This window comes from Girardinichthys multiradiatus, chromosome 9, assembly GCF_021462225.1.
Source record: "Girardinichthys multiradiatus isolate DD_20200921_A chromosome 9, DD_fGirMul_XY1, whole genome shotgun sequence".
NCBI classification, from domain to species: Eukaryota; Metazoa; Chordata; class Actinopteri; order Cyprinodontiformes; family Goodeidae; genus Girardinichthys; species Girardinichthys multiradiatus.
The window spans coordinates 1,410,774-1,423,689 of NC_061802.1; the positions used below are offsets into that span (position 1 = coordinate 1,410,774).

At 39.2% G+C, this 12,916-nt stretch overlaps 1 protein-coding gene across 3 annotated transcripts; it reads right to left on the reverse strand.

The window, feature by feature from the left end:
* Positions 1–3,204: 3,204 nt before the first annotated feature.
* Positions 3,205–7,815, reverse strand: LOC124873729 (zinc finger protein 271-like). Of its 3 annotated transcripts, none has more exons than XM_047374629.1 (2): positions 7,498–7,815; positions 3,205–5,905 (listed from the first exon to the last, which is right to left on the reverse strand). In XM_047374629.1, the coding sequence occupies exon 2, from the start codon at positions 5,888–5,890 to the stop codon at positions 3,617–3,619; it is 2,274 nt and encodes a 757-aa protein (XP_047230585.1). In that variant the 5' UTR covers positions 5,891–5,905; positions 7,498–7,815; the 3' UTR covers positions 3,205–3,616. The 3 variants fall into 3 exon arrangements, with proteins under 3 accessions (XP_047230585.1, XP_047230584.1, XP_047230583.1); XM_047374628.1 differs by having other exon boundaries at positions 7,275–7,815; XM_047374627.1 differs by having other exon boundaries at positions 7,147–7,815.
* Between the last annotated feature and the right edge of the window lie 5,101 nt (positions 7,816–12,916).

The window sequence follows — 12,916 nt, forward strand, 5'->3', positions numbered from 1 at the left end:
CATAAATATTAATGGTCATCAAGATCTTACTGCAACATAATATCATTAATACAAAGCATCCCTGAGTATCAGATTTATTCTAAAGGATCCTGCTTTCAATTTTGTTTATAGTGCCAGGTGAATGTTGGCCACCATATTACAGATATATATTATCACACCAATGACTTTTCCAAAAAATTATTTAATCTTTAGAGGAATGTGATTCCTGAAAGAAAAGACAATATGTATTTAGTAGTTTGGAAAAAGCGAAATCAAGCTTTTAGTTTTTTGGCATTTTCTTATCCTCCTGGCATTCAAAGAACCTACAGATAGTTTCATGTGAAAAAGACAATTTAATATTATCGTTCACTTAACCTCAGGCAACCACATGGTAGGCATGGTAAATCTTTCCCTCTTCTTCTTTGCCGCCTCAAACACTGCCCAAAGTGTCGCTCTGGTTTTCCAGTCCGCTGGCAACAGGTCCTCTATGAAGCAAAGATGGAGCTCCTTTAAGAAGGTATTTTTCGCAGCTTTCCTTACAGCATCTCTGTACGTTCAGGAAGAGAACAGGAGGATGATTCCTCTTAGTATGTTGTCATTTTCCCTAAACGGTGAACAGTATCAATCACATCAGGTATCTCTCGTTTTCCTTTAGGAACAATGGGTTGACAGATTCGGGTTTCTTTCTTCGCATCTTCTTTTGATACAGTCTCTGGTAAACTGAAAAGTTGCAGATTCCCACATCTAGGTGTGCTGCTCTGAATCAATGAGCCACTTTTCTAGCTCGAGAAAGGTAGCACCATCATATTTTGCCCTGTTCTCAAAAGTGTCTACCCTTTTCTTCACATCTTTATTTCCTCATTTGATATTTTGAGTTACTCAATTTTTAATGAGTTGTCAATGACCTGCGTTTCCACTCTGTCAAAAGAGGTGTCGATCAGCTTGGAGAGAGTTTTAATGATGTCGGGATTATTGCAGCTTTTCACCTCACCTTTGGCGAAATAGGTAGCGGTGGGAAGTCTTCTTCAATCTGACAAATCAGGTCTACAGCATTAGCTACCATGGAGTAGTCGTGTCCCGCGTTAGTTAGGTTGTTGCTCATAGGTTGTTGTTAAGTTTGTTGTTAGTTAGGTTGTTGCTCAAGTTGTGTAACGTTTAGTCAAAAGTTTTCCACAACAATTTAGCAAGTTTGGCAAAACAGGTTGAAAAAGGGGCATTTTCTCAAACCTCTCTTATAACCTTTCTCATCCGTCATAATATTAGTCAATGGTCAACATGAAATATACTTTCATTATTTCATGATGAAAATAAAACAGCAAAAAAACTGGAAATAAGCAACAAATTATGTTTATTTTAAACAATTTGCAATAGCAAACAAAGCATCAGTCACACTCATTTACTGGTTACCTAAACCAAGCAGTGCATGGCAATATTTATTCATAATAACCTTTTATTTGAGGAACAAAGTGCATTAATCTCATACTTCACAAAACCTAAAAGTGCACAACTCGCCAAGTCCTTACAGATATTTCCCACCGTGACACCCACTTTTTTTCACCAGGCAAGAAAAACATTCTGCCCAGAATATGTGCAGAGAACAAACAGAAGGTACAGAAACGTTTCCCGTTGTTGTTTCCTCCCTGGCAGAGAAACACATTTCTCTGTTCTTGCAGAGTAAGCATTGGCCTTTAAGAACCTACAGGTCCTTCTCAAAATATTAGCATATTGTGATAAAGTTCATTATTTTCTATAATGTAATGATGTAAATTTAACATTCATATATTTTAGATTCATTGCACAATAACTGAAATATTTCAGGTCTTTTATTGTCTTAATACGGATGATTTTGGCATACAGCTCATGAAAACCCAAAATTCCTATCTCACAAAATTAGCATATTTCATGCGACCAATAAAAGAAAAGTGTTTTTAATACAAAAAACGTCAACCTTCAAATAATCATGTACAGTTATGCACTCAATACTTGGTCGGGAATCCTTTGGCAGAAATGACTGCTTCAATGCGGCGTGGCATGGAGGCAATCAGCCTGTGGCACTGCTGAGGTCTTATGGAGGCCCAGGATGCTTCGATAGCGGCCTTTAGCTCATCCAGAGTGTTGGGTCTTGAGTCTCTCAACGTTCTCTTCACAATATCCCACAGATTCTCTATGGGGTTCAGGTCAGGAGAGTTGGCAGGCCAATTGAGCACAGTGATACCATGGTCAGTAAACCATTTACCAGTGGTTTTGGCACTGTGAGCAGGTGCCAGGTCGTGCTGAAAAATGAAATCTTCATCTCCATAAAGCTTTTCAGCAGATGGAAGCATGAAGTACTCCAAAATCTCCTGATAGCTAGCTGCATTGACCCTGCCCTTGATAAAACACAGTGGACCAACACCAGCAGCTGACACGGCACCCCAGACCATCACTGACTGTGGGTACTTGACACTGGACTTCTGGCATTTTGGCATTTCCTTCTCCCCAGTCTTCCTCCAGACTCTGGCACCTTGATTTCCGAATGACATGCAGAATTTGCTTTCATCCGAAAAAAGTACTTTGGACCACTGAGCAACAGTCCAGTGCTGCTTCTCTGTAGCCCAGGTCAGGCGCTTCTGCTGCTGTTTCTGGTTCAAAAGTGGCTTGACCTGGGGAATGCGGCACCTGTAGCCCATTTCCTGCACACGCCTGTGCACGGTGGCTCTGGATGTTTCTACTCCAGACTCAGTCCACTGCTTCCGCAGGTCCCCCAAGGTCTGGAATCGGCCCTTCTCCACAATGTTCCTCAGGATCCGGTCACCTCTTCTCGTTGTGCAGCGTTTTCTGCCACACTTTTTCCTTCCCACAGACTTCCCACTGAGGTGCCTTGATACAGCACTCTGGGAACAGCCTATTCGTTCAGAAATGTCTTTCTGTGTCTTACCCTCTTGCTTGAGGGTGTCAATAGTGGCCTTCTGGACAGCAGTCAGGTCGGCAGTCTTACCCATGATTGGGGTTTTGAGTGATGAACCAGGCTGGGAGTTTTAAAGGCCTCAGGAATCTTTTGCAGGTGTTTAGAGTTAACTCGTTGATTCAGATGATTAGGTTCATAACTCGTTTAGAGACCCTTTTAATAATATGCTAATTTTGTGAGATATGAATTTTGGGTTTTCATGAGCTGTATGCCAAAATCATCTGTATTAAGACAATAAAAGACCTGAAATATTTCAGTTAGTGTGCAATGAATCTAAAATATATGAATGTTACATTTTCATCATGACATTATGGAAAATAATGAACTTTATCACAATATGCTAATATTTTGAGAAGGACCTGTATTTCACACTGACCACGAATAACACAAATCACCAAAAATGTCAACATTTTAGGTTTCTTAGTTAAATGATAAGTTCCTGAATTTGTAACTGATTTATATTATTTTCTCTGTCAGTTGTTGCAATTCTTGCGCCATCTGGAATTTGTGGCATAATTTTGGTGCAGCACTGGTTCCTACCCCCTTCTTTTTACCCATAACTGGACAAAAGGGATTAATTGTACATTTTTTCTGACAGTGAATAACTGCCCAAACAATTCACTTTCCCAGCAGTGTGAGTTCTCATGTGAACAGTCAAGTTAGATTGGTTGCTGTAACCTTTTCCACAGGTCACACATGAGAAATCCTCTTTTCATTGTGGGTCATTGTGTGACGAGCCAAATCATTACAAGATTTATTACATAATTCACAGGGATACGGCTTCTCACCGGAGTGTGACCTCATGTGGTAAGTCAAATGACATCTAACACTAAAAGATTTAGCACACACCTCACAGGAATACGGCTTCTGACCAGTGTGAGTCTTTATGTGGCGAGCCAAATCGTTACTCTGCCGAAAAGATTTATTACACAATGTACACGGATACGGTTTCTCACCTGAGTGGATTCTGAGATGACGAGCCAAATCACTACTCTGCATGAACGTTTTATCACACAACTTGCAAGGAAAAGGCTTCTCACCTGTGTGAGTTCTCATGTGATAGGTCAAAGTAGTTTTCTGGATGAAACCTTTACCACAGGCCAGGCATTGGAAAGGCTTCTCACCTGTGTGAGTTCTCATGTGCACAGTCAAGTCAGCCTGCCTGGGAAAACCTTTTCCACAAGTAAGACAAGAAAAGGGCCTTTTTATGGTGTGAGATCTAATGTGTTTAGCCAAATGACTACTGTCACTACAAGATTTACTGCACACTTTACAAGAATAGGGCGTCTCACCTGTGTGGGTTCTTAGGTGAATGGTCAAATGGCTAATGTCACTAAAAGATTTAAGACAAAATTTACATGGATGCAGTGTCTGACCTGTGTGGGTACTGATGTGACGGGCCAAATCACTACTCCTCCTGAAAGATTTATCACATGATTCGCAAGGATACGGCTTTTCACCCGTGTGAGTTCTCGTGTGGACAGTCAGGTTGTATTGTTTGTTAAAACTTCTTCCACAAGTTACACATGAGAACGGCTTGTCATCCGTGTGAGTTATTACATGATTCGCCAGATCACTACTCTGTTTAAAAGATTTATCACATAACTCACAAGAGAACGGCTTCTCACCTGTGTGGGTTCTAAGGTGACGAGACAGATCACTGCTTTGTATGAAAGATTTATCACACAGGTCACATGGAAAGGGTTTCTCACCTGTGTGAGTTCTCATGTGATAACTCAGGGTAGTTTTCTGGACAAAACCTTTACCACAAACCAGGCAAAGGAACGGCTTATCTCCTGTGTGGGTTCTAATGTGCACAGTTAAGTCAGACTGTCTGGCAAAAGCTTTTTCACAAGTTAGACACAAGAACGGCTTCTCACCTGTGTGGGTTTTTGTGTGATTAGTCAAATGACTACCATTACTGAAAGATTTACTGCAGATTTTACAAGAATAAGGCTTCTCACCTGTGTGAGTTCTCATGTGAATAGTCAACTGACAGTTTTTACTGAAAGATTTACAACACACCTTACAAGGATACGGCCTTTCACCTGTGTGGGTTCTCATGTGTACAGTTAAATGACTACTGTCATTAAAAGATGTACAACAAATTTTACAAGAAAATGGCTTCTCACCTGTGTGAGTTCTGATGTGACGAGTCAAATCACTGCCCTGCCTGAAAGATTTATCACATAACTCACAAGCATACGGTTTCTCACCTGTATGAATTCTCCTGTGAGCAGTCAAGTACCGGCGCTGAGTAAAACATTTACCGCATACTTCACAAGAGGGCAACATTTTTTCCTGCTTTTCTAGTTTTGAATCATTTACACGATGTTTATGACCTCTGATGAGTTTCTTTGAGACCTCTTTTTTTGGCCTCAGATCTTTTTCTCTACTTAATCCTGAGTCTTTCTGATTGCTTCCATGCTGATGTTGGTTGTCAGCTTCAAGGCTGTTTGCAGAGAGGAACTGGGTCTTGTTTGATTCTGGTTCACTGTTGTCTTTTTGCTCACAAGTAGGAATCATCACAAAGCCGTTCATCTCCTGCTTCGCAACAAGATGTTCTTCATCCTGATTACTGCAGAGTTCCTCTTTCATCTGACCAGGTTCTAATTCCTCCTGTTCTTCTTTAATCTGTACAGGCTCTGGTTCCTCCTTTATACCTGTCATTTGCTGCAGTTCTGGTCCATTGTTGAATATTTCCACATAAGCCGAAGTACCCATAAAGGTGTTGGTCTCCTGCTTCACTACAAGCTGCCTTTCATTTTGAAAAATCCACAGTTCAACCTGTTCTTCTTTAATTGGTTGAGATTCTGGTTCTTGTTTTTTCTCAGTCAGTGGTTCTGGTTTCTCCAGTTCTTTCTTTATTTCCAATTCGGTTGATGTCTTTTGATCAAGAATGGAGGACCTCTCCTTAGTTACGAGAAAATTATCAGCCAGAACTTCCCAAGTAGTAACAGACATGATGCTGCAGAAGACCTGAGGGAATAAAGAACAGAAGAAAAACATTAATGACAACTTTTTTTGTAAAATGCATTCATAGAGATCTGGAAAACATCTCCACCAGCTACACTTTGTGCATTCTTTAACAGATATTCATCCGATCACACTGATAGAAGTGATGGTGGTAGGTTGTGGGAGACATTAGAGAGCAAAGTATTAACTGGAGAATGAGGTCAGACATGGCCCTTCAGAGGCATCTGGGTTTATTACATCTTTAACAGTTGACAATGTAAAATGATAAAGAATAAACTACTACTGAACACACAGTCTGTATTTAACTGTATTCTGTTGATGTATTGAGTGCATTCAGTATTGCAGACATTTTCCTCTGCACCCAAACAACTCTGATATATTCAGAACAGTCACATGGTTTCTCTACTAGGTCTGAACAGGGCATGTGGTGCATGGTCCAGTCGTTGGAAAATGTTGTGTAAAACAAATTGGTGCAATGATGTCCTCACCCGGTGACAAATGGTGCACAGACACAGTGTCAGCAGCCAGGTGCTCTTGATCACAACATGGAATTGCACTGACATATTGTGTTTAAGGGGCTACAAAGCCAACACAGCATCTATTTTTCTACTACGCATGTTGGTGTCAGGGAGTCTGCAGCTGCCATTTATTATGGGTGTCTGAAACTAATGCTCTGTTAACAGCTTTAAACTCAAACCTGCATTTCATTCTTCAACTTCTGCTTCAAAACTGCCTCTGCCACAGAAACAGACAGGGGACTGAATCTGGGCTCTGACAGGCTGTCTCTGACCTCATTTTTAAGTTAATTTTCCAGTTAATACTTTGCTTTCTAAAGCACCAACGACCTTGGTTCAGAATAATTCAGGTGACTCATTCAAAAAAAAAAAGTGCTTTAAAGCTGGAGCAGCTAGCAACTAGAAAAGAAACTACCTGAAACCCCAGAAAAAAAGATTTTCTCAATAAAAAGCTTTGAATGTCCAATCCAATATAATTACCATAGTTACACTAAAACATGCTACCATGTTTCCCCCAAACAAGCCATTCCCAACCACGGACCAACCAATCAATTAGCTTTAACGCAGATTAAGCGACACTAATTTCAGACTTTCAGCTTTAAAAATATGTAGCCGTTTTATTTGTTAACATTTACACATGATCTTGGTATCCTTTCAAGTACCCTTATTGCTCTATCAGATTAAACCTACTGTTTTGACATAAGTCTTTAGAAAATGTTGCCAACATACCTTCTTCTATATTTATGTTAGCTAGTTAGTCATACATGGTTCAACAAACATCCAATATTCTCTGTGTGGAGCCCCTTCTATGTTGTCCTCTGAAAGGAAACTGGTTGCGTCTACTAAAAATGACTTACATCACATAGACATACTAAACCGGAATGCAAAAACACATGTTCTTGAAAATTTTAAAAGCCCAAAACGTTTTTATTCCGGTAAAAACAGCAGCTGGTACATTTCAGCCAGGTTACTGGCCGCTGTGTCCTCTTCCAATATGGCGGATACGCTGACGTGTTGCTGCAGCCAGTCAGCGCAACTGCTGGCTAGCTACTGTTCCCCTCTTCAAAACGATTCTCTTACCGGCCAAACTCGCTTTTCTATTTAAAGACTCGAAACAGTTCAGGGTCCAATAAATGTCCATTATTTTGTGTGTCAGGTCCTATTCGCACTTTTTTCTAAAAAGGAAACTCTTTGCTGTTTATCCAAGGAGAGTTAGCTTCTGAGTTAGCACGGAGGCTAACTGGTCTCTCTCAGGCTGCATTTGCTGCCTAAACTAGAAAAACATTTGTTGTTAAAGAGATGCTGCAAATGGTACTAGCACTTAGAGTGATCGGTGGTGTTAGAACATATTTAAATTAAGAGCAGAAGAGCATCAACCTCTTCTTCCTCTTCTTCTTCTTCTGGTGTTTAATGGCGGTTGGCAAGAAAATGTAGGTGTGCATTACCGCCACCACTGGTATGGAGTGTGGTTCATCATGGATTAATATCTTCTTATATACTTAAATTCTATTAAATAATTTTGTTCTTTTTAGAAATCTTAAAATAATTTGTATATGTTTGCTCCCTATTGTCTTTTGTAATGAATCTATTATACTAAACTTTTCTTTAATCCTTTCAAATTCTCTCTTCATACCTCTTCTTTCCAGCTCATATTTCTGACACTATAAAAACATGTTCAATTGTTTCATCCATCCCACAGTGGTCACATTGTCCTGTATTATGTTTATGCATTTTAAAAAGTGTATAACTGAGTCCTGTATATCATAATCTTAGTCTTGTTATTACCCTTTCCTCCTTTCTATTCCTTCTTCCAGTTCTTTTTTCACCGACTGCCTTTTTGATCCTATAAAACCATCTTCCTTTTCTTTCTCCATTCCACCTTTTCTGCCATTCTTCCTTAAATTTTTGTTTGATGATGCTTTTTGCTTCTGATTTACTTAAATGTACTGTAAAATTTATATTATTTTGCTTTGCGTTCTTAGCCATCTTATCTGCCATCTCATTTCCTTTAACTCCAATATGTGCTGGAACCCATAAAAATACTATTGATAAACCCATCATTTGTAGTCTGAATAAAGTATGCTATATTTCTAGTAGAATATCTGACCTGCTGTCTGAATGGTTACGTTTTAAACTCAATAATACTGAGCTTGAATCTGAATAAATTATTGTTTTTAAAGGTTTTATGTCTTCCACCCACTGTACTGCTAAAAGTATTGCTAACATTTCTCCTCTGTATACTGATAAACCATTTGTGATTTGTTTTCCTACTCTTATTTGAAATTCCGGTACTATGAATGCTATTCCTATTTTGTCATTTATTTTTGATGCATCTGTATAAATCTGAAGGTATTGGTAATAATTATTAACATATTCCTGTACTATATTTAAATCTAATATACATGTTCTTTTCTTTTTTTCCATTAATGACATATCTACCTGTACTTCTGGTAAGATCCAGGGTGGAACAACAGCTACTGGCAGTATTGGACTTATTAGTGTATTTTGTATATGAAACTCTTCTGTTATTTTTTTAATTATCCATCCAAAACTTCTTGTCTCTTTTTTAATTTTTTCCCAGCATGGCTTCAAGATTTCTCGTGTTGGGTGACCCAGGTTATTGCCTTGTAAATTTATCCAATAATTTATTGTTAATTGTGTTCTCTTTAAATCTAACGGCATTTCTCCCATTTCTACTTCAAGTGCTGTTGTTGGTGTTGTTTTGAAAGCTCCTGTAAAAGTCTTAATGCTTGATGTTGTATAATATCTAATTTTTCCAGTCTTTGCTGCTGAACCATATATAATACTTCCATAATCTATATTTGATCGGATCAATCCTGTGTAAATTTGTTTTAACGCTTCCCTGTCTGCTCCCCAGTCACTGCCAGCCAAACATCTCATAATATTTAATACTTTCTTACATTTATCTATCATTTTCTGAATATGTATATTCCATAGGATTTTCTCATCAAACCGTACTCCTAAACATTTTATACATTTAACTTTTTCTGATTCTTGATTATATAATTTTAATTGTATTTCCTCTCTTGTTTTTTTCCGTGTAAATACAATAACTTTTGTTTTCTCGACTGAGAACTTGAATCCCCACTGAAAAGCCCACTCCTCTATCCTTCTTTTCTTCGCCTGTATTTTCTTTCCAGTTATCTTTACATTTTCCCCCTTTTCCATATGGCTCCATCATCTGCAAAAAGTGAACATCCTATTTCTTTTCCAATTTCTGTAAATACGTCGTTTATCATTATAGTGAACAATATTGGACTTGTAATACTACCTTGAGGTGTTCCATTTTCTACAGTATATTTTGTTGATATTTCTTGATCTATTTTAACTTGAAGAGTTCAATTTGTTAAAAAATTTTTAAATCCAGTTAAACACTTTCCCATTGATTTTCATTTAATTTAATTTAATCAGTAATCCTTCAACCCACATCATGTCATAAACTTTCTCTATGTAAAAAAAATACAGCTACTACACTTTCTTTATTAACTTGCACTCTTCTGATTTCATGTTCTAAACACAATGTTGGATCATTAATATTTCTCCCTTTTCTAAAACCACTTTGCACTTTAGTAATGTACCCGTTGCTATTCAAATAATATGTTAATCTATTATTAATAATTTTTTCCATTATTTTGCATACATTTGATGTTAAAGCAATAGGTCTATAATTTTCTGGTTTTGTGTTGTTTTTTCCTGGTTTAGTTATTGGTACGATGATTGATTCCTTCCAGCTCTGAGGCAGCTCCTCCTCCACCCAGACTTTATTATAAAGCTCTAATATGACGTCTTTGGGTGTTTCACTGAGATGTTGTATCATTGTGTAACAAATCTGATCTTTACCAGGTGCCCTTATTCTTAATTTTCTAAGCAGAATTCAGTTCTGCTTTTGTAAATGGTTCATTCATTAAGTTATTTGTTTCTTCAGTGTTCTGTAGTAAATATTTGTATTTCAGTTTTGTGGCTTCCCTCCCTTTCCTTCCTTCATTTCTAATGTTACTTGAACTATGAATTTTATTAAATGTTTTCTCTTCTTCCTCCTTCTTTGTCTAATCATTTACGCTAGTGTAGCGCAATGCTGCCCCCTATATATACAGGGGTTGGACAATGAAACTGAAACACCTGTCATTTTAGTGTGGGAGGTTTTATGGCTAAATTGGACCAGCCTGGTAGCCAGTCTTCATTGATTGCACATTACACCAGTAAGAGCAGAGTGTGAAGGTTCAATTAGCAGGGTAAGAGCACAGTTTTGCTCAAAATATTGAAATGCACACAACATTATGGGTGACATACCAGAGTTCAAAAGAGGACAAATTGTTGGTGCACGTCTTGCTGGCGCATCTGTGACCAAGACAGCAAGTCTTTGTGATGTATCAAGAGCCACGGTATCCATGGTAATGTCAGCATACCACCAAGAAGGACGAACCACATCCAACAGGATTAACTGTGGACGCAAGAGGAAGCTGTCTGAAAGGGATGTTCGGGTGCTAACCCGGATTGTATCCAAAAAACATAAAACCAAGGCTGCCCAAATCACAGCAGAATTAAATGTGCACCTCAACTCTCCTGTTTCCACCAGAACTGTCCGTCAGGAGCTCCACAGGGTCAATATACACGGCCGGGCTGCTATAGCCAAACCTTTGGTCACTCATGCCAATGCCAAACGTCGGTTTTAATGGTGCAAGGAGCGCAAATCTTGGGCTGTGGACAATGTGAAACATGTATTGTTCTCTGATGAGTCCACCTTTACTGTTTTCCCCACATCCGGGAGAGTTACGGTGTGGAGAAGCCCCAAAGAAGCGTACCACCCAGACTGTTGCATGCCCAGAGTGAAGCATGGGGGTGGATCAGTGATGGTTTGGGCTGCCATATCATGGCATTCCCTTGGCACAATACTTGTGCTAGATGGGCGCGTCACTGCCAAGGACTACCGAACCATTATTGAGGACCATGTGCATCCAATGGTTCAAACATTGTATCCTGAAGGCGGTGCCGTGTATCAGGATGACAATGCACCAATACACACAGCAAGACTGGTGAAAGATTGGTTTGATGAACATGAAAGTGAAGTTGAACATCTCCCATGGCCTGCACAGTCACCAGATCTAAATATTATTGAGCCACTTTGGGGTGTTTTGGAGGAGTGAGTCAGGAAACGTTTTCCTCCACCAGTATCTTGTAGTGACCTGACCACTATCCTGCAAGAAGAATGGCTTAAAATCCCTCTGACCACTGTGCAGGACTTGTATATGTCATTCTCAAGACGAATTGACGCTGTATTGGCCGCAAAAGGAGGCCCTACACCATACTAATAAATTATTGTGGTCTAAAACCAGGTGTTTCAGTTTCATTGTCCAACCCCTGTATATGAGTGTAGATGGAGTTGAAAAGAATAAAGGAAAAATAATTTAATGAGATGAGCCCACTTTGATATGGTGCAAATAATCCTTTTTACTCTAGGGTGTAATTAAGTCTTCTGGCTATTATTATCGGGGCTGGAGTTTAGCCAGCATCTCGTCGCTCGAGTATTAGCCTCTGTGGTAGCTACTCAACCAGCCTCGTATTAATTAAATTTATGTGTACTTTGCCTTCGACAACGTTTAACTTGTTCTTTGTTCTTCTTAGTGAACTCAACCGGCGACTACCTGGAGGTTACCCAGACTGGCCCCGGTGGCTTCGTTTCGCACTAGCCTCGCTCCTAGGATCTCCCCAGGAAGGATCTTCCACACACACCTACCCGACGCCGAACTCTGGAACTTCCCCGGCTGGCTGCTTCTGGACCCGGATTCTCTAGAGACCATTTAACCTAACCTGTCCACCCTCCACCTCTCCGCTGACGCTTCACCTGCACTCCAAGCTCTAACCCAAGTAACTAAGAAATCATCGGACTTACCATTGTCTACATATTCACTAATTCTCCAGTCCGAATCCCTCTCCTCCTGGCGGATTGCCTACTCCCTCCTAGTAAAAGACATTTCACATTTAAGTTCCGGTTTCATTTACTGTGCTACTTACTTGTCGTTTTTCCTTACAGTTGTTCCTGCACACCATACCGATTCATTCTCCTTAAATAAACCTTTTTTCAAACTTGTACCCGTTTCCCTTGAGCGTGATTCTGCATGTGGGTCAGAGCAATACGTAACACTGTGACAATTATCTTCTCCATCCATTTGCATAGATGTATGTTAGGGCAATAGGTCTAAAATTACCAGAATAATTAGAATCTTTTCAGGTTTATTGAATGGCAGTATTAATGAACTCTTCCAGCTTTTAAGTATTTTGCCTTCTTTCCATATGTTATTAAATAACTGTAATAGTATCTCTAGCATTATTTCAGGTCATTTCTGGAGCATGAGAACTCAGTTGATCTCCTCCTGCAGCAGTATTTCTAATATTATTTAACACTATTACTAGTTCATTCATATTGATTTCTGCATCCATGACGCTGTCCTCACTTTCTTTGGAAATAAATACATCCCTA

Coding starts and splice junctions, on each gene's coding strand:
- LOC124873729 (XM_047374629.1), bottom strand. CDS start 5,890: ATGTCTGTTACTACTTGGGAAGTTCTGGCTGATAATTTTCTCGTAACT.